General features: G+C 57.8%; 1 protein-coding gene across 1 annotated transcript; it reads left to right on the top strand.

The window, feature by feature from the left end:
- The first annotated feature begins 12,596 nt into the window (after positions 1-12,596).
- HEYL (hes related family bHLH transcription factor with YRPW motif like) lies at positions 12,597-21,952 on the top strand. The gene is made up of 5 exons (XM_087760737.1): positions 12,597-12,942; positions 16,662-16,728; positions 17,197-17,280; positions 17,740-17,821; positions 19,301-21,952. Exons 1-5 carry the CDS (start codon positions 12,863-12,865, stop codon positions 19,966-19,968), a joined length of 981 nt encoding a protein of 326 aa, XP_087616863.1. The 5' UTR covers positions 12,597-12,862; the 3' UTR covers positions 19,969-21,952.
- The last annotated feature ends 2,073 nt before the right edge of the window (positions 21,953-24,025 follow it).

Below are 24,025 nucleotides of genomic sequence, written 5' to 3'. Positions count from 1 at the left end.
GCCCGGCTCCCTCTGTTGCCATTCTCACAATGGGTATTTTGGCTCCCTGGTGCAGCCAGCAAGAGAGTCTGGGGTCCTGTGTGGGACCTCCCAGGTTTTATGGTGAAGGGGTGGGGGTGACAGAAGAAAAAGGGCCTTTTGGGATTTAAGGGAATTCGGAAAAATGTAATAAAAGCAGCTACCTGGGAACTGGAGACCTCTGGGAGAGGTGGGATTCCAGAGCTGAGAGATGTGCTGTGACACAGCTACCTCCCTCCGCTTCGTGAACAGGCTTTTGTTGTAACCTGGGCTCACGATGGAGTCCTAGATAAAAATACAATTTGGCAGAAGACTTTTGTCAACTTGATCTTCTCCCAGCCAACAGGTGGGAGGCAGCAAAAGCTTTTTAGAGGAGATTTATTGCTGCTGAAGTACCGGGTTTATCCAAATAGCGATACTGCAGTTCTGGTGTTAGCTCCTCCCTGCCGGTCAGGAGAACAGATGGGTTAAGGGGAAGCAACAAATTCTCCATCCGTCACCAAATATAGCCAAGGAATGTCCATAGGCCCCAGGGCAGCATCTCTGCTATGGGTGTTCGTTTAAGGGGCGGATGGCCCGTGGCGGAGAGCGTTCTCGTGCAGCCTCGTTTGCTGGGATGCCTTCCCCACACCCATCCCCACTCCTGCGTGTCCTTCCACCAGATGCCTGGAAGAAAAAGAAAAAAAAAAAAAAAATCGAACTCCAGCATTGATAGGGCCAACGTTGCCCCAGTGAAAGTCCAGGTGGGCCCACCCAGTGCTGGGAGGTCAGGATGTCCATGCCAAAGCCAAGAGCTGGCTGTGATGTTCATGCAAAGACCACCCCGAGCCCATGACTCGCTCTTGGGGACCAGCATTGGCATTGGGGCCAAGGAGCCAACGGGTCATGGAGAGCCATGGGCCAAGGCCGTGGGGGGAGGTTTGTGCAGTTGGGTCTGTGACGTCTTGTCGTTGGTTTGCTGCAAACCAGAGTTTTTGTTTCTGTTGCCTGTTTTCTGAGCTTTTTCCTTCATCAGGCATCGAAGGGCTTTGCAATGAGTGTGCTTTAAAATAAAGAACATGGAGGAGGAGAAAGCGGAGGCAGAGCTGATGGAGAATTATGCTGCCACTCAGCTATTGTCAGCGCAGATGTTCGCAAGGTAATCATGGCCTTTGAATAGCGAGAACAGCTTTTCATGACGAACCCAGAATTTAACCCCAAGAACTTGTGGGGCTTCTTGGTAAGGGTGTGACGGCCCTGGTGAGCAGCTGCAGGGCAGGGAGCTCCGGCAGAGCGTGAGCTCTGCTCTCCTCATCCTCATGTATGTAGGGTAAGTCATGACACCTCCCTGCCTCAGTTTCCCCATCACCGTAACAGAGATCGGAATGATCCAGAGGTAACATCTTCCTTGCAGAAGAAAAGCAGAAATGCAGGAGTGCTCTTAAGTGTAGTGAAACCCCGTATCTCCATGGTGATGCCTGCATGCCCAGCAGCAGCTCCCAGCATGTCCCAACGACCCAGTGGTGTCGGCCATGAGGGGTCCCAGGCTGCACTGGTGGGGACTCCACCGTGTCCCTGCAGCGCATTTAGTTTTACGTCCTTTCTGGAGCGCAGAGTAGGGACCAACAAATGCGAGCAGGGACCTGCAGCCATCCCAGGAGGCTGCAATGTCAGAGTGGGGGACCTGGTGACAAGGTAACAGAAACACCCGGAGTTGGAAGAATAGATAAGAGGACCTGGCGGCAAGAGAACAAGCAAAGGGCACTGCTATCAGCGCTAGCAGGGCCATGCCAGAATTCGGACAGCCTGACCGTCTTGTTCCTTCGACACCGCTATTTATAGCAGTGTTCGCTGATGCCTCTGTCACCGGAGCCAAAAATGGTTCCCCCGTGTGCACCCGGGGCGGCTGGGCTCAGCCATCCCGCGCTGGGGAGGCCACCAACGAAGCAGTGACTCAGTGGAGCATGTGTGAAGCTGCTCATCGCCCCGCTGACGGAGGAAGCCGGCGTCTCCCTCTGCCAAAAGGCAGCTCCACGCTGGGCCAGCTCCTTGGAAGATGCACCAGACGGTTTCTGTTTAAGGCCTGGCCCCTCAGCAGAAAGAGTCAGAGGGGTAAATAGACCCACCTTCCACCCCGCTTCTTTCTTCCCCCCAGAGCTGGGGCTTGTCCAGCTCTGAGAGCCAGTGGTTTCCACAGCTTGATGTTGGTCCTCAAGGTAGCTGTGGGAATAGCTCTGTGCCTTGCCCACGCTGGTGGAAATAACCCTTTGGTTACTGGGCTGGAGCAAAATGCAAGAGGGCAAAGACCTTGTAACTGCAGAGCAAATACGCCCCGTTCCCCGCCTGGAGATTTGCCTTTTCAAAACCTGCTTCGTTTTCCCCGTTCTGCCCAGGCCAGCGAGCGATGGAGGCGGAGATCTCTCTGTCCTGGCATTTTCCCATTCCTGCAGCGAAAGCTTCGTTTCCAGGGCTGCACTTCAAAGCTCTGCTGGCAGCGCTGTGCCGGATGGGACTGCGCACATAATCCCGTCGAAGAGGAGAGGAGGGGGTCTCCGCAGCCCTGGGGCTACCAATGCCAGGCAAGTATGGCTGCACCCACCAGGGAGCAGCGGCCAGCCCCACGCTGCTGTGAGCTTGGCACAACCGGTGCCGAATTTTCTGATTGAATGACTTGAGAAGAGATGGGTATTAGTGTTTAAAATATATATAAATAAAATCCTCAGGGATAGCATCGAGCAGTCCTGCCCACAGGATGGGACTTGTGCTTATTTTCTCCCTTAGGGTGAACTGCATGGTTATCCCTTCTCTCTGTGGCAAAAAGGGGATGCAGAGCCCAGGAGCGGCTCTGAATTTTTAAGCTTTACCTGGTGGGAGCTCATGTCCCGCCGGCCAGCGGTACCCACCAGCAGCCCCGCGGCTGGAACTGGCCTGCGGTTGTGCTGCGGCTGTGTCCTTGTCACCGTGGCCATCAGCAGCGAGCAGGGAGCAGCGGTTTCCCCCTCGAGATAAAGCAAACCTGTTCAGGGCCGTGCAGGTTAGCATCCGCAGGCAGCAGAGTCGATGCCGTCCCCCCCAAAATGGGGACAGCGTCCAGTCGCAACAACCGGACCTCCGCCTTACGAAACGCTGCCCAGAGGCGGCAAGGACCGACAGAGCCTTTATCTATGGAATTGCATGAGAGGGAGGATAAATGAGGGAAAATTTGCTCTGGTTGCCCTGTGAGGAAAACCGGGCTCTGCCAGCCCCGCGCGGCGCTTGCCTTTGGGCTACATCTGCCGGCAATTTGTGCGCGGGTGGAAACGGTTGCGCGCGGTGGAAATTCACGCCCGTCCTGACGGGAATGACTTTTCCCCGGGGAACGGCGGGCCCGTTTCTGCCACCGTGGCTCTGTGGACGGGGACGGTTGTGGTGCCGAGTGGGTGCCACGAGAGGGCGTGAAGGGCTGCACGACGCGGCGGGAGGGCGCGATGGCGGCAGGCGTCCCCCTCGCAGGCGTCCTTCGTGGGCCAACATGCTCCAAGCAGCATCGCCGCCTTCCGCAGTGCCGCCTGTTGCTCCTTCCCTTTCAGGCGTGTGGTTGGGGAATGTGTGAGCGGGCATCTCTGCCTCAGCACAGCCCCGTGGCCATCTTAGCCCCCAGGCGGTCCCCAACCTGCCACCTCATGGGGTACGTCCTCCATGGGGAAGGGCAGCTGCTTGAAGCCCACCAAGCCGGGAATGGAGAGGTTTTCCTCAGCGCCAGCTCTGGCATGGGGCACCATGTCCATAAGTGCCAGTGTGGCACTGAGGTAGAGATACCATCTTGGGCACTGTGGTGCTGAGGTGGGGCTGCCATCTTGGGCACCACGGCAGGGCTGCTGTCTCGGGTGCCACAGCAGGGTGGTCGTCTCGGGCACCACGGCAAAGCAGCCATCTCAGGCGCTGAGACAGGACGGCCATCTCGAGCACCTTGTCACCTAGGGTGACCAGGCTGGGGGACCACCCCACATGGCATGGCCGGGGTGGTGGGGGCTTTTCCTGCTGGCTGTATAAACAGGCCCCCGCTGCCTCAGCGGCCGGGCGGCCTCCTCCAGGTGCGGCTGGGAATCATTAGGAGCTCTCCGTGCCGGGCTGAGTGTGGGAACTGGAAGAGAAAGCTGGAGAGAGGCCTTCTTTCATCTCCCCACTCCCTCCTCCCCTTGTGTCTGCCAAGCCTGGCTTCCTTTTGAATCCTTTAGCTTGTGCCAAGCGAGGGAGAAGAGGGGGGGGGATAAAGAGAAAAAGGGAAGGAAAAAAAAAAACCACAGGAATGTGTCCAGGGATCTGGCTTCATTCAGGCTGCCGAGCCCTGAATACCCCGGCTCCCGCTCGCGGAGCCGGAGGGAGGGAGGCCACGGCCGCCCCCGCGACGGAGGCAGGGGGAAAGCAAACAGGGAAGCGGCATTTGCGCGGCGGCTGTTACCACAGTGACTGACAAAAGGGCTGTCTGGGAGGGGGCCGTGGCCGCGTCCCCCCGCCACGGGGCTGGGGAGGAGGGAGCGCCGGGTCAGGGCGCCCCGAGTCCTGCGGGGGGGAGTGAGGGCTCTCGGTGTCTGGGCGAAGCCCGGGCTGCGTTTCATCCTGACATGGGGACGTGGTGCCCAGACAGACGCCCTTGTGTCGGGCCTGTCTCGCAGTACAAAGGCGACAGGGCTGCTTGCAGGGAGGGCGCGAGGGGGAGGGCAGGAGGCTTTTCTCCGGCGCTTTGGGAGGATGGGTTTTTGACTTGCTGCCGACTTTATTCCCAGCAAATTAATAATTTCCTCTCGTGGCAACAATGTTGGCCTGCGTGCGTGCGTGTGCATGTGTGTCGGTGTCTCCCACTGCCCTCCCAACCACGTTTCCCCCCCTCCCTGCTGCGCACGGAGGGTCCGCACTGCTCGCAGCGGACTTTCTCCATCCTTGTCCTCAGCTGGGCTTCTTCCAGCTGCGCGTAACTGTCAGACTCGGTCCAGCTGTGACAGCCGCCGCCTTGGGAGCATCCCGGCAGGAGCCCCGGGCCCAGCTGTGAACTGATGATGTGAGTGCCGGAGGTGGCGGGGAAGCACGTTGGGTGGCGGGGAGGGAAGGCGCAGCTCCGGGAAGGAGCTCTCGGCTTTGCAGCCTGTCTGGCAGAGGGCTTGGCGAAACGGGAAAGCGAGCAGGGAAGCAAGCACGCGGGGCAGCCACCGGCACACGCTCGCCTCTGCACCTGCCTGCGCAGGGTGCTGGCGACGCAGGGCAGCCGCAGGACAAACCCAGTGCGCCGGACGGGAGCACCGGCCACCCCAGCTGCTGCAAAGCGCCTGGCACTTAATCTCGCGGTGGTATGTGTCACCCATGAGTACTCGCCTAGCTGTGCACGCTCGCACGAGGCCGTGCACTCGCGCTTGCCACTCCTCGCAGCGGCAGCCTGCTCGCGCACGCACCTCCCTCCCCGCGTGCCACGGCTGCGCGCTCTGCATGCCCCCTGCGTGTTCGCTCCCATCGCCTTGCAACCCGTTCCCACACCCCCCTGCCTGCACGGCTGCCTGGAAACGCGCAGGGCTGCCTGCATGCCCGCCGCCGCACAGATACCTCTCTCGTGGGCACACAATATGGCATACAGTATCGGGAGATCTTCTGGGAACGCAGTCCATTCCTCTGGCAGCATTGTGTTTTGTTCCTTATTTATATCCCCGGGGTGGTGCCACAGGTGGGCAATTGTTCCAGCTGTCAGCCTGAAAGGCAAAGAAACAAGATTTAACTTCCTGCTATTCAATTAGAGAAAGTGAGCATTCATCACCAGCTGCTGGCTGCTGGCAGGAACAGACCCACCCGCCGCGGCGGGCGCAGGGAAAGCTCTCCTCCGCAGGAAAGCTGCCTGCTGCCGCGGGCATGACGGGCTCCCTGCGCGGCCCGGCTGCCAGCCCTGCTCCGAACAGCCTCTAGGTAAGGCTGGATGCTTCCCCTCCTCTCCTGCACCGCAGTTGATGTTCTCTCCTGCGTTCGTTTTTGGGAAGGAGGTTGCCTGTTCGAAGCAGCTGGATGGAAAGCCCCAGCGTGGGTTGGGGGGGACCCTACGGGGCGAGCAGCCGCACGAGGAAGGAAAGCCACGAGCTCGCAGTGCTGGAGAGAACGGCAGCGCAGCGGCTTCCCCCCGGGCCAGCTCAGTCACTGCAGGTTCAGCCCCTGCCCTGAACTCTGTGCGATCCCTCACCCTGGGGCCTCTGGGGCTGAGGGTTGGCGGCTTTGGAAGCCCTTTGGACGTGCACTTCCCCTGCTCTGTGCTCAAAGCTTGTCTTGACCGAGCCAGCAGGCTCTGGCCGGTGTGCGGAGGGGCAGGGGATGATCCCTGTCCCTACTGAATGAGGACCTGGGGCCTCCTTGCCCCTCTTCCCCCACACGTGTGCGCTTCCTCATGGTACTTTCTAGGCTGACAAGGGAGGAGAGAGCACGCGTTCCTGCGAGCTCCGTGTCTGGTAACAAACCCGCTTCCATCTTCTCCTGCGCTGACTCTGAGCCACCCGCAAGGCACCTGCTCACCGGGGCCTCGTGGAAACCCCTGCAGCACCTGGGCTGCAGCGAGGAGCCACAGGGCTTTCAGGGGCTCCCTGGCAGCTCCATGCGCTGGGAGCCCAAGGCCATTCCTGCCCCGTTTCCTTTCCTCGCTCTTCCCCTCCTGAGGCCGATCCAACCGGAGAAGAGTCTCCCGCTGCCTCCTCTCCCCGTCCCTTCCCCGTGCCATCTGTCCCCAGCGCAGTGACTACTTCACAGCTCCGCGCTGGTGGCGTTTCTGCTGAAGGTCCTTTCGTGCACCTCTTAGCTGGCTCTCTATTTTTAATCCTTCTGTCTCCACAGGGACTCGGGGTATCTTCCAAGCTGGTTGTGATCATCAGGGATACAGTTGGAAGCTGTTTCGCATTGCTGCACCAAGCCGCACGCACACGTATATGCTCACATGCCTACACGCACGCCGGCTGCCGTGCCAGACTTCGCAGCGCTGTCGCTCTCCCCGGTTCGAGGAGACAGGCGCCCCGTCGGGCAGGACCGAGCTGAGCGCGGCACCTCGCACGAACGTCGGTTATTACCCCAGACTAGGAGGGTAACACGCTGCAGCCAAGACAATCAACAGCAATTAGCCCTCTTGGGAACTCGACTGGAAATGCTGCAGAGGCTTTTCTGTGCGTGCCGATTTCTCTTCCTCCCGTCCTTTGGAAGGGATGGGAGTTGGACATGCCAAACCACTGGTCATGTCTGAGCAAAACTTGGTGCCTCTTGTCATTTCCATGAGGCTGGGAGGGCTGGGGAGGATGTCTGTGAATGTTAAAGGCACTTGTGTACCCAAGCAGCGAACGCACATGCTGTCATTACCTCTGCAATGCCATCTGGCCAGCAGCAATGCAGCTAGAACCAGGGCTGTGCGCAGAAGAACATTTTACAACAGAAAGCAATTAACCGAATAAAGCCCTTTTTAAAATCCAGTAATTAAAAACAGTCCCTCCCCCTTGTTTTCCTTTTAAGCTGAAAGTTGCTGTTTACTCATTTGCTTTACAAAGTGTGCCTTGTTGTGGCTTCAGAAGAAATGAAAGTTTGAAGTGGTTAGAGAAGAAAGGCTTTGGGGCTGGTGCGTTCCAGGCAGGGCGGAGAGGCAGGGGCTCTCCCGCCCGGCTTGTTTGTATTTGTTCTTGTCTACTCACAAGATCGCTAAACACACATTTAACAAGTGGTGAAACTGTCTACCAGCCCGATCTCTCCCAGGGTTCATGAGAAGAGGCCCGGCACATTAGCATTGCTGAGGGAAGGGGAGGGGGGGAACAGGCCTTTTGAAGGGCTGGTGTTTTGGGGCTGAGCGAGGGAAGGGCTCCTGGTGCAGGCCAAGTCGCAAACAAAGGCATTGTGTTCCCTGGAGCCCTGGGGACTGGCCCTGGGGGAAGGCCAGGGCCTCACTTCACGGGGATGGGTTTTCTCATCCCAGCTCCTCTTGTTGCTTTAGCACGGGAGCAGCCTTAAGGCCTCCTGTCCTTCCAGCGCCCACAGGCCGGAGCGGGGCTGGCACCTCCGGGCTCGGCTCAGCCTGCCCCGGCAGCCAAGAGCCATGGAGCCCACCGCAGCATGGAGGGCTGCAGCGGTCATGGAGACCATCCTGTGCTGCAGTAGCCCGCTGCAGCGGTTGTGCAGAGACTGTCCTGTGCCGGAGCAGCTCACCGCAGCAGTCATGCATACCATCCCGTGCCGCAGCAGCCCACAGCACGGAGGGCTGCAGCGGTCATGCAGACCATCCTGTGCTGCAGCAGCCCGCTGCAGCAGTCGTGCAGACCGTCCCGTGCCGCAGCAGCCCACCTCGTCCGCATCGCCCTCTCCAGGTCCCAGACACGAGAGAGGAGCAGACCTGTGTCTACCGACAGTAAGTTTCTGGGCCCTCTCCGTGTAGCCACAGGGAAGCCCTGACCTCGGCTTGGGCTCCTGGAGGAGCCAGTAACCCCAGCTGTCAGCAGGGCTGGTGCAATATTAATTATCACTCATCGCTGCTTCTCTGTAAAGTGAGTGCCCAGTGCATTAGCATCATTATGGGTGGGGAAACTGAGGCATATCAAGGGCAGTCAGGACTAAAACGCTGGCGTCGTCTGACGCTAACTGTCGGGATGCACCGCCGATTCTGGAGCAGGAAAGCGATCCTGTCCCTGGCTGTCCTCCAGCCCCGCTGACCTGGGGACGCGGTGACGGAGCCGCCTTACGCCTGGCATTCACGGCTGCGGGTCCCAGCCTTGCCCTGGATGCGGGCGCAGGGGCACAAGCACCATCTTAGAAGCTCTTGCAGGGAGGGCAGCACCTCCAAGGTGGCCCAGCAGGTGCAGCCTCACGGTGCCCCATCCCACGGGGTTTGCACGGTTGCCCAAGCTGAGCCGCATTCCTGGCAGCGGCGGCAGGGCTGGGCGCAGACCCGCCGCAGGGCAATAGGCGTGAGGACACAGACAGCCGTGCCAGGGCGGCGAGGGTAGCGCCGAGTTTCAGTTGGGCCCCGAGAAGATGCAGGATCAGCCCTGTCCCTGCCTGGGGAAGGGTGAGGCCACGGGTTTGTGGGAAAATGTTGTTTTTCCCTCCCCTGGACTGCCCCTAGCAGTCGGCTGGGCCGGCTCTGAATTGCGTGGGCCGGGGAAGTGGGGGGGAGTTAACAATTGTAGTGCCTCTGGCTTGGAGCGGAGCCACGGCAAACAATCCTCTCCTGGCCGCGCTCCAGATCTGACAAAACACGGAGGTGATATCGTATTCGTACCTACACGCTTTCATCCCAAATATCACCTCCTGAAAACCCTGCGCAATTCTCCCGTCTGCGATGAATCCCTCTGCTTAGCCACAGAACAAGACAGCCTGTCCACAGCGCTGCAGCCAGGAATCCCGTCCAGCATCCCTGCGAGGCCTCTGCTTTTGAAATTACAGCTGTGGATCTGGCAGCCCGTGGTGGGACCTGAGGTTAGGAGGTGATGTTGACTGAAGACGTGCGGACAGGGCATTCCAGGCATGCACGGGGTTAAATCAGAGGTGTCAGTTCACGGGGAGGTAACAGATACGTCCTGCTCCTCGCTGCCTCTGGCTTTCCAGAAGCATTGCCCTCCCTCCCACATTCCAGCTGCTGCAGCTTTTCACAGCTGGCCGCTCTCCGGGGACATTTCCCAGAGCTGAGCGGGAGGGAGGGGAGGGAGCGGCCGGCCCTGGTCCCAGCACGGGAGGTGGGCTGGTGGCTGTGCTGACCGTCCCCCCCCAGGGAACCTCGGGCTGGAGCCCCTCACCCCCAGGAGCGGGCTAGCACGGGCGAACCTGGGCAATCCCAGGTCCCTGGCAGGGAGCCACCCTCAGCCCTGGCCTGGAGAGTTTTTCCTGCTGCAGAGGAGGGACATCAATCTTTGCAGCTCACTTATTCCTTGGCCTCTGAAGCAGGGCAGCCAATTAGCGCTGGGTGCGATGGATGGCTTAGCCCCGTCCTCGTGACACCCATCTTCTGGAAACGGCTCCCACCAGGCAGAGGCACAGCCAGCCGCCGCGGGGGACGGCTCCCGCCAGGCTCCGGGGTCCCGGAGGGTGTCACAGGGGTCCGGGGACGGGCGCTGCAGCAATGCTTGCTGAGCTTCCAGAGACCGTGCAGGAGGAGAAGCAGCCCTGAACGCTGGGCCGGGGGAGAGATTTCCTCTAATAATTGCCTGGCTTGGCCGTGGCAAAGCCCGTAGCTCTCTGGGGAAGAGCAGATCGGCTCTGGGCAGAGGTTGGTCACCCACTGTTTGCGGCTCTGCGGTTGGGGCCAGCCTTTGCCACTGCAGGAAAGCGTACCGTGGGAACAGCTTGCATGGCCGCTCGGTGAGAGGTGAGCAGGCGGCAGAAACCCCATTTCTGCGCTTAGACCCCATCTCCCCCAGCCTCAGCCCTTGTCCGCAGCGGGGCAGGGCTGCCCGCGCTCTCCCGCGAGACGTGGGCAATGCTTACTGAAACCTGGCTTCCCTCGCACGCAGCTAAGCCCATTTAATCCTTCCCCGTCGTCTGGGTGGAACGGACCCGCGAGGGGTCTCGGCACGTCTCCGATGGCCCTCGCAATCCCCCAGGGCTTGCCGGGAGCGATTATAAACCGCTCTCCAGGAGCACAGGCTGGGGAACGGATCCGATTACAGGAGAAGTGGGTTTCGGGGCCCCCGCTCTGTTCATAATGAAGTGTAATCCTAGAAAAACATGTTGCCAATTACACTTCAATTGAACCCAGATAATGATGCTGAGACAAGGCCCAGAAAAGACGGAGTCTGGACAGTGAATTCCTTTCTAATGGAGAAGAAAAGTGTTCCTCCGTGGCAGGTCTGGGCTCCCCTTGGTTCAGGCTCGTTGCGATATGAGCGAGAGCCTGAAATAACCAATCTCTGGATCCCATTTAAAAGGTTTTATCAGTGGAAAGAGTATTAATCTCTCAAAAACACATGTTTATGGGAAGTTTAGTTTGGAGATGTATGTATTTTTAAGTGAAATCACTTTGGAAAGGGAGGAGGAGTGGGTCTCAAAATTGCTAAAATAACACATTTCTAAGTCTTCTGGTTCAAAGTAACTTTCCATCTTGAAATGTGAGCTAATAACAGCTTGGTTTCTTGACCACTTTTTATAGTGAAAATTAAAACAAAACATCAAAATTGCAGAAACAAAGTGCTATAACCTAAAGCAAATGTTTTATTCTCCTTTTCTTTTGGTTTACAAACGCTTCTGAGACGTCAGTTTTCCACTCCGGTGCAGGATGGCTGGTTCGGGTCTCTCTTCTTTTACTTTGGGAGGGAGGACGGGGCGGTTCAGTCTCAAAAAACGGTGACGAGGGCCGTGCCTTGCTCAGCCCCCGTGTGCTGGGCTGGGGAAGGCCTGGGAGCGGGGCAGGTTGGTAGCCGGCCTTGGGCTCTTACAGGAGCTGCTGGGGAGGCGCTGGGGGATCGCAGACGTGGCGGGGCTGGCGGGCGCAGCGCGGGCGAGCTGGCGGAGATGGCTGAGGCAGATAGGGAGCACCCCACCGCCCGCCCGGGCGCCTCCTCGCACGGGAGACCGACGGCGGGGCGGCTCGGCTGGCCCGAGCGGCGGCGGGCTGTTATCGCCGCCGTGGTCTTTGCAAAAGGCTTTGGGAAATCCACGTGTTGCCAGATCTCAGAGCTGATTATTTTTTTTCAGAAGAAAAGGCATTATTTTTGTACTGTGAACCTCCACTTCAGCGCTCTCCCTCCTCCCCTTTCTCTCTCCCACACGCACACGTTTTTGCTGCCTTGGGGGATTTGAGCAGCGCAGGGCTCTGAAAAACAGACTCCTACCTCCTTCCCGCAAGCTCAGGGAAAGCGAGATGCTCCCTAGATGCTGGGCTGCGGGTCAAAGTTTCCAGCACTATGGAATGAGACAAGAAAACAGCAATTCATCCTAGTGGCATAAAACCTAAAGTTGGGCTTTGGACAGTTTGCTTTACAGGGTAGGTCTCAAACGCCCTGGCAGTGCCACGAGCAGGCACTTGAAGATGCTCCAAGGCTGTGGGAGCGTGGCAGGGGGCCCGGCTCCCGGCAGGACCACCGCGGCACGGTGCCGCGGTGCCGAACCCGTCCCGACGCCTCCGAGCGCGGTGCTACCGCTGCCTTCCCGGCCCTCGGCCGTGGCCACTGATTAATCCCAGGCGAGGGCCCTTTGAGCGGCGTCCTCAAACACCGCCGCGCTTCGAATAAGCTGGTTTCCATCTGAATCATAAGTCTCCAAAAGTGCCTGCGCCGCGCAGAGCCGGGCAGACGTGTGTGTGCGTGTGGGGCTGGATGTTGATTTTTCCCTGAAACAACTCAAGGCTTTATCAGTCCCATCTCTTTCCCACGGTTTTCTGTTGCCAGTGAGGTCACTGGTCCCTTTAAACTGGGGCTGAGGCCAATGTGCAGCGGGTGGAAGGGGGGCCGTGGGGAGAGGGGGGCCGCGGGCAGAAGGGGGGGGACATGAGACGGTTCACACAGACTGTTCCTTTTACAGGAAGACTTGGGATTTCGGGAGGAGGCGGGGGGGGGGGGGGGAAGCTGCTGGGAACCTGGGAGCGCCGGCGCGGCCGCGTAATCCGTCACTCCCGGGAGATGGCTCATTAACCCGGGAACCGGGGAGGCTGGGGACGGCCCCGGAGGGGAGCGAGGGAGCAGCCGGGGGTGTGAAAGGCAGAGCGGGCAGGGGAGGAGCCGGGCGAGGCGGGCAGGCGCTGGGGCCGGCTCCTCCGCGCAGCCCCGGGGGGGGACGGCACTTCCCCGAGGACGGCGGGGAAGGACGGAGGTGGCCAGCGGGGCCACGCGTGGGGCAACCTCGCCGAAGTCCACCGGCCTCTCCCCCCCCCCCCCCCCCCCCCAGGAGATCGCCCGCGAGGATGAAGCGGTTGTGCGAGGAGAGCTCGTCCGACACGGAGTCGGACGGCACCATCGACGTGGGCCGGGAGGAGGAGTACAGGTGAGCAGGGCGGCGGGGGCGATGGGACCCAGCCGGGTTTTGGGGTCCCTGCGGGGAGCCCGGGCTGGAGCGGGGTCTCCGGTACCGGCCACGGTGCTTGCTGTGCCCCCGGGGCTTGCGGCGGCTCCCCGGGGTGGGCGCTTGCCGGGCCGGGGCAGCGGGGAGCACCGGGCTCCGCCGCGGGCTCGCCGGGAGGCGGCGGGACCTGGCTTAACCCCCTGGGGCCGGGCCGGTCCTGCCGTGGGCATCGCCCCGCTCTGAGAGCCTGGGCTGGGCTGGCGCTAGGAGCGACCCGCGGGGAGACCCGGGCGGCGATGCGAGCATTAACGCTGTGTGCCGAGCTGATGGCGTGCGAGAAAAGGCTAGTGAAAGCCAGCGCAATTGCCTTCTGCCCGGGGGGGAGAAGAGCAGCTCCGACCTGCCTTAGCGGGAGCCCCGCAGGTCTGTGCACCCCGCGATGGGGCAGGCCCCCCCCCCCCCCCAGGTCTCTGCACCCCACGATGGGGCAGCCCCCCCAGAGCAAAGGCACCCATCAGCTGCCTGGGTGCCGCTGGGGTCCCGGCCACCCAAGGGCTCCCAGGGAACGGGGAAGAAACGAAGAGGTTTTGCATGAGAAACGCTTCTGCTCTGCTGATGCCTTTGTAAGGCACCAGCTGGGGCTTTGATCTTCATTAAAGGTTGAGGGTGCCAGCGCAGGGTGCCCCGCTTCGAGCCTGCACTTTCAGTACCGCAGTTCGCGGGCTCCATCCCATCCCTGCTGAGCCGCAGTTTCGGCTCTGGGGCTTTGCCGCTGGGTGAAATAGTGAGGACAGGACCTCTGCGCGGTTCCCCAGGGCAATGTCCTTAGGCTTCGCCACGCTCCCCTGGGCTGCGGCTCTGCTGGCAAAGGGCATCCCCAGCTGCCGCTCGCAGCCCGGGTTCCCGTGCTGTGTCAGCCGTTCGCGGGCATGCCCGGGCTCCAAGCGTGCAGACGGCGCTGGGGATGAAGGGAGGGCTCTGTTATTTGTTCTCGTCCAAAAATCAGCTGCTTTTGAACTCTTGTTTCAGTAGCCAAGTGTCCCCCTCCCTCCGTGTCCAGCAAGGCCCCAGATGAATTCATTCCCTTTTGCTGCTTGGTATCCTGAGCGGAGAAGTCGCCCTGCCCGCTGCCAAGCTCAGGTTCTCATGGGAATAAATTCATGAGCCTGCTTCTCGCCGATACGGTCACGGGCAGAGTTGGGCATGTCCGACACGTAATGTCCTGCACAAATTCACTGCCTCCTTTATGCAGTTTCCAAGTGCATCAATATTTAACCTACGTTCCTGCTGCAGGTGAAACGTAACCCAGCGCTTTACATCAGTGCAGCACACTGAGTCCATAGTACCCCGACGGATGAAATAGAGGAATTGCCACAGGATTTTATTTTAATGAACAGTAACGAGGAGTTTTTTGCTCTCTCTCTGGTGCTGCTGCTATGTTTGTCTTCTGAAGCCAGTCGCGGAACCGGGCAGCACTGTGCACTGGTGGTATTTGTATACGTTTATGTTGTTGCTCGTGTCATGCAAACACATGGCCAAAAAGAGCTGTTCCTGCCCTGACGAGTTTCCACCCCGAGGAACGTGGTCCTGCGTGGGATGCTGGCGGATCGGGCAAAATGAAAGACTTCATTTTGGGGAGCGAGGTGGAGCGATGAGGGCAGAGGGAGGCAGCCGGGCTGGCTGGCCGGGGTTCCCAGCCCATTACCCATCCGGCGCGTGGTTTGGGCAAACCAGTTCCCCCGTAGAGTGAGGGTGAGTCACTCCGGGCGTGAGGCTTGGTTCAGTGCGTGCAGCCAGTTTAGGCTCTGGGGTCACTGCAGAAGTGCAAGATACTGCTTGGTTTGGTGGGTTTTTTGCTTTTTGTTTTGAATATACGGCCAAAGTTCTGCTGTAAATTATAAAATCAAGCAAAGAGCAATGCAGAAATTTTAGTCATCCGAGAATATAGTTACGGTATCTTTTATGTGGTTCAAATCTGTCAAACATATTTTTAAAATATATTTTGCAGTAAACTAGGTCTTTATATCCACATCTGGAACCGTAGCTCACGAAGAGCAACGCGTTCGGCCAGCTCTGCAAAGAGAGTCTCAAAATTCACTGTCACAGACCCCCTGAGCGCGCGCTCCGCGTTCCTGCGCTGCCAGGTGCATTCAGTACCTGCCCCCTGCACGTACAACACCCCGGCGTCCGCGCAGAGCCCGTTCTCGCATCGTACATGCTCATCATACGTGTGTTTATGTATACGGGCGACGCGTGTTCGTACTCGCGAAGCCAGCCGGCACCTATGCCCAGAGAAAGCCCACCCAGCAGCCACTCCGACAGGGCACCTATATGGAGAGGAGTGGAGCAGTCAGTAGGAGAACGCGTTATTTCGTCTGGTTCTGTAAAACCACTTCTGAAAGCACCTCGCTTGGGCCTAACAAAATGTATTTTTAATGGGCTGAGTTTGGTCTAGTTTTTGGCTTGCTGTGCAGACAGCAGTGTCTCTGCAGAAACATCTTTAATAGACTGCTACTAAAATGCTTCGTCAAACTGAAAAATATTTTGATTTGACGGGGTGAACCCAAATGCCCCTTTCCAGATTTGTATGTCTTATGCGGTCTCCGAGTCCCTCCGGAGCGCCGTGCTGGCCGCAGTTGCAGACTGCCGTCTCGCCTGCGTGTTAACATCCCTGCGCCGAGTTTCGTAAGGCGCAGAAAGCGCCCTGGGCCGGTCCCGCTTTCCAGAGGCAGAAAGCCCGCTTGGGGGAGGTGGAAGGTGGCCCAGCCGGCCTCCCCCTGAGCAGCGGGGTTTTGCTCCAAGGAGTTTCCCACGCCCGGTTATCCATCCTTACGGACACGTCACCTCCGTGGGGACCTAGGGATTGAAATTTGCCTCCCCGTGCATGTCTTGCGCTGACCTTTGGTGTCTTTAGCCTCCTCCGTGCCCACCAGGCACAGGATGGTTCGTGGGACCCTTCTCTTTAGCCTGTCCCCTCCTTGTCCCTTGAGGCAGAGCTGGTCCCTGGGGCTGTTGGCCAGCAGGCAGGGTCCCTGCTCCGTCACCTCCCTCCGGGTGTTCCCCCTGCCCGGCTCCTGGCCCCTCTCTGTCTGGTTCAGGGGTGTCCGTGCATTCAGAATATCACAGCCCACCCCAAAAAATTGTGGTTTGTGAAGCGACTCTCCAGGAAGCCCTCAGAAACCACATCAACGCTGCCGTTAGCCTCACCCTGAGGAGCGACCAGCCCTTTGCTGCCGCCCTGGGTGGAAGCGCAGATGCACGCTCATGCTATCGTAGCTCCGAAATGCAAAGCCCTGCAGACAGGGCAGGCTCAGACATGAGAGCCGGGAGGTTCGCACAAGAAAGGCCACAACTCCGGAGCTCGGATCACTGCTTTTCCAGCCCCGTGGAGATGCCAGCACAGGCTGAATTGAAGGAGACGTGTGCCTGGTAGTGGATGGGCAGTTTGGGGCAGAAATCTGTCCCAGGCTGGTGAAAGACTCTTGGAGGGGAGAGAGGGGGATTCGAGTCTCTGCTTGGCTCCCCGTCCCCAATTCGTGAGCTCTGTGTTGTGGGTAAAAATGAGATGGGAACCACAGAAGACATTATTCGGGGCGGGGGGGGGGGGGGAACTGCAGATGGCAAACGTGTGTAAAGCATATGTGCAACAGAGGTTTCTCTCCAGTTAGCACAAGAAATGATTCCCTCTTCTTCCTTTCCAGCCACGTTTCCAGGTCTGTATCTCCCACTACGACGTCTCAGATCCAAGCCAGGAAGAAGCGGAGAGGGGTGAGTCTCACTTGCGTGACCAGGGTGGTTGTGCTGTGTCTCCCTGGGGCGCGAGGCTGGTCTGGGGTGCATGCCAGGGCTCCCCGTGCCATCCCCTGTGTGCGGTGGGGTGCTCTTGGCACGTCCTTACTGCGGGGACACAGTGCAAAATCGGCTTTACTCCGTTCCCTGCTCCATCTCCTGCAGAACTCTCCCCGCAGCCAACTGGAGATTTTTTTGCAGAGGTTTGGCCTCAAATCTGGCAGAAAGGGGTGGGGATGGGGGTGGAGGAGAGCGATTTCACCTGGGGTTATCGCACCAGCCAGTTAATGTTTCTTTGCTCAGCTTTTGCACCCAAAACATTTACTTATATGGCCCTGTTCAAAGCGCCTCTCGCAACCTGCCGTAGCTGTTACGAGGGCTTTAGGTCTGTGAGCTGCGGCTGTCAATGACCGTGGTTTCTTCTCTCCACTTGGAAATCTCCTGCAGATCATTGAGAAGCGGCGCCGTGACCGTATCAACAGTAGCCTCTCCGAACTGCGGCGCCTGGTGCCCACCGCCTTCGAGAAGCAGGTGTGTGTGTCCACGATTTCCACTCATCCTCCCGCGCGGGCTGCGTTTCAGCGTGTAAGGGTAGGGCCCTCAGAATGAGAAAGTCTGGAGCAATGCTATGTCTTATCATCATCACTTCAGGGAGCAAGTAGGTGGTGAAACTGGGTGGTAAAACAATATTAACAAATATTCAGGAGCCCTGGGGAGGATAAATTCAATCCAGAAAGTGTTTTGCAGATATGAACATGCAGAGAAATGGGTATTTTCAATTTGTATCGGGGGATCTTGGGAAGGAGCTCCATTTTCTACTCCCTTGATGTAAAAACCAGAGCCAGTGCCCTGGATGGATGCCCTGCTGCAACCTCAGCACTCCTGGGCTCCAGGAAGGTTTCAGGGAAGAAGTCATCGGGAACCTGAGAGGCACAAAACCCTAGACCAGAAAATGATGAATTGCTCTTTTTTCCTGCTCCCAACACACAGGGGTCTTCCAAGCTGGAGAAGGCAGAAATTCTACAAATGACAGTAGATCACTTAAAAATGCTTCACGCCACTGGAGGCACAGGTGAGAATTGCTCTTATAAGCACATGGGTGAGGCAAAGGTGAAAACCTGGAAGGAAAATTCCTCATCAGCCTTAGCAGCAAGCAATACCTTGGTGCTGGCGTGCCTTGCTGACACCAGCCAGCACCAAAACGAATGCTGCCCTGCCTGCTTCCCAAGGGAAGTATTTTTTCGAAGGAGGGCAGATGAACGTTTCCTGCCCTGTTGTTTTTCTTATGTCTAACATATGGGTCAGCATCCCATGCATACATTTGGAAGACTGGGGTGTGTGGGATAGCAAGTCCCAAAGCCCCACAGGGGGAGCACCACTGCTGTTGTCCCACATGCTGCGAAAAGCTGCCCAGCCAGAGACGCGCTTAGTCCTGCTCAAAAATGGAGCCCGCTTCCAGAAAACCGATATTAAACTCGTTACCTCCTCCCTGGGATACATTTCCTGCAGAGGCTGAATTCTGCATGGGGACTCTGCAAATAAACAAGGCTTTTTTCCCTTTCTGTTCTTTTTTTTTTTTGTTTCTTGGTTGTTATAAGAAGAGAGAGGGAGCCCTGTGCAAAACTCAACAAAGGTCTTATTTGTACCGAGACCTCAGTACAGACCCTCTGTCCTGTTCCAGTTAACAGGATGGAGATCACAGCTCCAGCAAAGAAGCCTCTGGCTTGCTTACCACCCATTTTTGGCTTGCTGGGGACGTTGCTGGCATCCAGGCTTTGGTTCAGAGCTGTAACTTGGTCTGGAACATTTGTTTAGATATTCAGTTTGACTGCACTGCAACAAAGGGCTGTATTGTCACGAGAGACCCCGTCAAGCAAAGTGGTCCAGTGCTTTGCTGTGCTGTGACTTTCTCTGCTGTCTTGCTTATCGTCTCATGAAGCTGCAAGGAGGGAGCAGAAGCCTAAAAATCAGCCGTCGGTTGCATTTTATCTTGTTGATTTTCATGGCTTCGAGCTTTCTCGGCCCAGGGGTCTTGGTTCTGCCACTGTCCCGTGTCCTTCAGCCGGACATCTGTTTATATGGCGTATAAAGATTGGGACGCAGGCAGAGGAAAACGGTGCTGAGCTGTGCATTGAGGAGACACAGTGTCCCCCTGTTCTGCAAGACCGGGGATGGCCCGTTTGCAAAGAGGGACCCAGTGCCCACCGAGCCCACAGTCGTGTCTCCAGCACCGATAACGGATAGAGTCCAATAGGAAAAATTTCTTCCTTCCTGAGCACGGTTAATGAAACCTCTTACTCGTCTCACATGCTGGAGTAAGAGGCTTCATGACCCTGGCAGTTTTATCCCGATGAGATAACCGCAGATGCTATTCTCATGCACGCAAACGTCCAGTCCTTTCGGACACCCACTTGGCTATCTGCTTCAGTAATATCACACGGCAGCAAAGTGCCTCAAGTGAAATACACAGTGCATTAGAGAGGGTAGTGAAATCAAAGCACATTCCTGAGCTCTGCCTGGGCTTACTGTCACCCGTGTCCTCTCCCTACAGGCTTCTTAGATGCTCGAGCTCTGGCCGTGGATTACAGGAGTATCGGCTTCCGCGAATGTCTCACGGAAGTCGTCAGGTACCTGGGCATCCTCGAGGGCCAAAACGCCGCTGACCCCATCCGCCTGCGACTCCTCTCCCACCTGAATAATTACGTGGCAGAAATGGAGCCTTCGCCTGTGGCCACTTCCCTCCTGCCCATTCAGACGTGGCCGTGGTCCTTCCTCCACAGCGCTGCTGGCCCCGTGCAGATCCCCAGGAGGGAGGCTGCTCCTGCTCCGGTTGTTTTGACTGCATCTTCCCTGGCTTACCCAAGCCCCGCTGTGAGGCCGGCCCCGCTTCGCCGTGTCCCCAGCGACATGCTGCCATCCCGCCGAAGCTTCCTGGCCAGCAGGATGGCCTCTTCCAGCCGGAGGGCCCGAGGCACGGGCTCGTCTGCAGCCGTAGCAGCCATGCCCAGGATGCCGTCGCCAGCGGGCGTGTTGAGAGAGGGTTCATCCAAGAGCAGCCAAATCGCGACGTTCCTCTTCTCGCCAGCCTCTGCTGGAGTCCCTGTTCCGCCGGCTTACACGGTGCCTCCCGCCTTGGGCGCTGCTGCGCAGGGACCCGGGATCAGGGTTGGGACATCCAGGATCTGCCGCTCCTGGGCAACTGAAATTGGGGCTTTCTGACCCTCCCCTCCCCTTCGGAGACAGGAATTCTTCAGCACTCGTTGCCCACAGGCCTAAGAACAAACTCAGCTGAAAAGGCATCTTTCCTGCTTTGCAGAAGCCAAGGATCCATAAAGAAAATTCTCTTTACTCTTCCCTCCCTCCTCGCACTGCCTTCCTTGCCTCACCATCACACGTCCTCTCCCTCGTGATGCCTGCAAACGTAAATCACATCCAATTCGATGCACTTGTCTGCATGCGGCTGTACTCCAGACCCTTCTGGCTACAAGGGAGGGGGCACACGCAGATCCCAACCCTGTCCCTCCTCCAGCAAACCCCTCTGAGGAGCCCAGCGTTGCTCTCCTTTGGAAAACAGCCAGCCTTGAAATACTGTCTTATTTCCTTGGGGACTCAGAGCTGCCAGAGACTTGCTCATGCTGATTCCCTGCGACGTCTCCCTGAGCTGCCGCACCTAATTTTGGTGTGGCGGGACGGACGCAGCTCACCCCCCTCCCCAGCACTGCTGGCACCCAGCAAGGCAGGCGAGAGCCCCCCCAGCTCCCTTAACGAACTGGCTGCCTGCTAATCCCCGTGCTTTCCTCACCGCATTACCAGCTTTTCCCACTTATGTGCCCTTAAGGTGGAGTGAGGCAACAGCTTAACAGAGCTCGTTCCCACAGCCGAGCTGAAATACCGCTGTGTCCACAGGGCCTGTGCTGGGTCCCTGCACAAACCGTGCTGGAGCAGCCGGCCAGGCCGCCTGGGCGGAGGGAGGGTTCTGCAGCCCTTGCTCCGCACCGAGGTGTGAAGAGGCAAGACGAGGTGAGACAGAAGATTTCAAAGGGACGTCTGTCACGGAGGGGAAGGCTCTGACGGCCAAAGTGAGAAGAAAAGGCCTTTCCCTCTGCCAGTCTCCCCGCTGAAGCCGTCTCTCCTCTGTCCCCTGCTGAACAGCCGTGACTGCAAAGGGGGGGAATGGGTCGGACCAGCCTGCATTTGAAGTGCCTCCCTCGTTCTCTCTTAGCCCTGCATCCCTCACCCTCTCCTCCCGCAATGGCTCTGTTTTCTTTCTTCAGCACCATGTTTTGGTCTCGCATTGCTCATCCCTCTCCCCGGGCCAGGATGAAAACCTGCTGAGGTTCCACCGCAGACCTCGGCAAGCTCTGGGTCTGCACTTGTCCTGATTCCCGGGAGCTTTTTCTGCCTTGGCCTGCGTGCCCCTGGACAACTGGCGCAGCAGATATGCCTCTGCTCCTCTGGCTGTCCTCCCCTCCTCTCTTCTTTGGGCAGAAAGGAACAGAAACTTGAAGCTCTTGAGCCACCCTGCTCCCGTGCCATGTCCCTAACTCCCGTGGTGGCCAGGGCAGGGTCTCCCAGTGCTCCCCCTCATCTGAACAGCCCCCCTTCCCTGCATCCGTGCCTTGATCTGCTGGGATACACGTGCAGAATAGCCTGGACCCAGTGGCATGCCCACCCCGAGGGGTCTCACCCACCTCTACAGCACTGTGACACGAAAAGAGAGAAAAGTGTGGAAAGGTCAGTGCAAAGAAAGGTAAAAAAGAGGGAGAAGATCTCCCTTGAGTGGGAGAGGCTCTCCCCAGGCCTCAGGTCAACGCGCAGCCGGTTAGACTGTGTGGATGAGCTGGTGTTTGCGTTCCTACAGATTATATCTGCCATGTGCATGTCAATGTATGTATCTGCTATTGTTTTGAAAGTGAGTCCCTCCCAGTTGTTTTGATGAAAGTCGTCGTACTTAACACACAGAAATGCCTCTGCTACTTCTCCTGACCCTTGTCCCGAAGTGCCAGCATCAGCCAGGAACAACATATTCCCTTTTCATAAAGTCAGAGGAGGTCCTCGCGGACCTGGCTCGTTCCTGCGGCTGGTCGGCACGCTAGAGCTCACAGCAAGTAGCCCGGCCTCACTTTACACTGTGCAGAGCTGTTAGATTCACGAGCTGTGACATCCAGCGAAGGTGTCAAATAAAGCCTTTCAAACCCCTCTCCTGGTTGTGAAATGTAGTGTTGATGTGAATCTATTCTGCTAAGCCAGCCTGCTTGGGTGACTGCTAGTTTTGCGACAGGTGAGCTTTTGTTCCTGAAAAGCTTCGAAAAAGGTAAGATGGAGCTTGTAAGGTAACATCCCTGCTGGTCTTTTTATAGCCGCTGCTCTTGGTAACTCTGGTCCCATGACTTTTTACTTTGCAAACCACTACGTGAGTCAAAATCAGCCGGATAGTCAGCAGCGCTTGCCCTGAGATTGGCAATAATCCGTGGCTTGAGAACAAATAATTTAATTGAGCTACCAGCATCCACAAAAATGTCAGGGAACAAATTGGGTCCAGCAGAGCCTTGCAGCCAGACGCCGAGGCCTCGCCTCGGTCTCCTGACCCTTTGCAAGCAGGACCAGAATAACCCCTGCTGCTTCTTGCTGTCTGGAAACGCTTTGGACTAAACAAAGAGCCACAGCTGAGAGCTTGTCTCTGTTCTGAGGAAAGGACCAGTAAATGATCCTTCTCGTGAAAGATGCTGGGAGAATTTTCCGGGGAATGGTGGGAATTCGACTTCCTTTCCCATAACTCCTTCTCGCTCCAAAATGCCTTTCAAAACCGCCCATAAATCCCTGCCTTAAGTGCTGTGTTGGGAATTGCTGGAAGGGAGCAACTGCAGCTGTGGGGGAATAACGCAGCATCCGTCTGGAAGCGGAGAGAAGCTTCAAGAGCAATAATAGGGCTATTGATGACGGGTCGTCCCGCTGGTGCCTGGGCTGCCCCGACCCGGCTGGAGGCAGCGGTGGGAGCTCAGTGCTCTGGTGTGGCCTCGGCCAGAGAGAGGAACCAAATTACCCTCCGTGGGAGGCAGGCATACAAACCAGCCCCGCAGGCTACAGTGGTAAAACAAAACAGAGACAGTGAAAAAATCCCACTTCCTGATCTCTGCTGATCAAACGGGAGCCGGAGCGGGTGGGAGGGCATCGGTTCAGGCCCATGAGGTTTTCTCCCCACAGCAACATGGTGATTAGAGCAGTAGCCCGGGACCAGAGCTTCATTTTTTTTCCCAGGGTTTTCTTTAGCCTGAACGTCTCCTCTAACACATCCTGGCAACTTTTGATCTACCCTGTAGGGGAAATCCCCGAACCCTCCGCGCACTCTCTTCATCCTTGTTCTTCAGGCAAAAAAACCCATAACGAAGAGGCCTATGGGAACGCGTGGGCTGCGTTCGGCGCAGTCCGGCTGGGGTTGCTCGGTGGCACATGGTGGTGTTCAACACCCCTCCAGCTCCCGCAGCGGCGAGGCTGGAACAAAACAGGGTCCTGATGAACGAGGCTTCGCCTGCTACTTGGAGGGGACAAGGCCACTGCCAGGCTGCGGGAGATTTGCTGTGCAGCAGGTGCGAGTCCCGCTCTCCCAAATTCCCCTGCATGAAAAATGTTGCTTATCTCAGTTCTGCCAGTGCTTGCCCTGGGTGAAATGCTCTCCCTTCTGCGCTTCTGCGTTTTTCCGCTTCCAGTGCAATCCCGGCCTGCCCTCTGCTGGTAAAATCCCAAAGCTAAGGAGGAGAAATCCTAAACCAGGGTCAGCATTTGGTTCCAAACTTGCCATGCGTGTTGAAAAATGGATGATCTTTTACGATGATCGTCATCAACTGAGGTACCGCTCAGACACACGATAGCAGAGTGGCTTGGGAGGCCTCCAAGGCTTACACCATCGCCATCGATGGGGACAGACTGGCGAGATGAAGACATTAAAAGATGTAACCTTTGCTCCAGGCACTGCTGAAGGTCTTGAGAGGGTGAACTGGGAGGATCTCGAGCATCGCTGGTCACCAGGAGCAGCTGCACTCGTGTGTTGAGGGTACTGAGAGCAATGGGGTCGCTGGGGCGGTGTTGGGCCCCTGTGGGCAGGGGGTACCCCCAGCCCGTCAATTCGTGTCGGGAGTGATAAGGACCGAGGAGGACACAGGACTGTAGTGGTCTGCATGGGGTCCCCTGGGAGGGGACGTAAATGTCAATAAATATGTTTCAAATAAAAGCTATTCTCAGTGCAGCCACAGCGGCTGCTTACAGCCAAAGGGCATTT

Source organism: Nipponia nippon, unplaced genomic scaffold (genome assembly GCF_047370975.1).
Source record: "Nipponia nippon isolate SJK-2023a ecotype South Korea unplaced genomic scaffold, ASM4737097v1 scaffold_23, whole genome shotgun sequence".
In the NCBI taxonomy this organism is placed as follows: domain Eukaryota; kingdom Metazoa; phylum Chordata; class Aves; order Pelecaniformes; family Threskiornithidae; genus Nipponia; species Nipponia nippon.
Note: the sequence above shows the minus strand (reverse complement) of the source record. Positions and strands in the feature narration are given on the sequence as shown.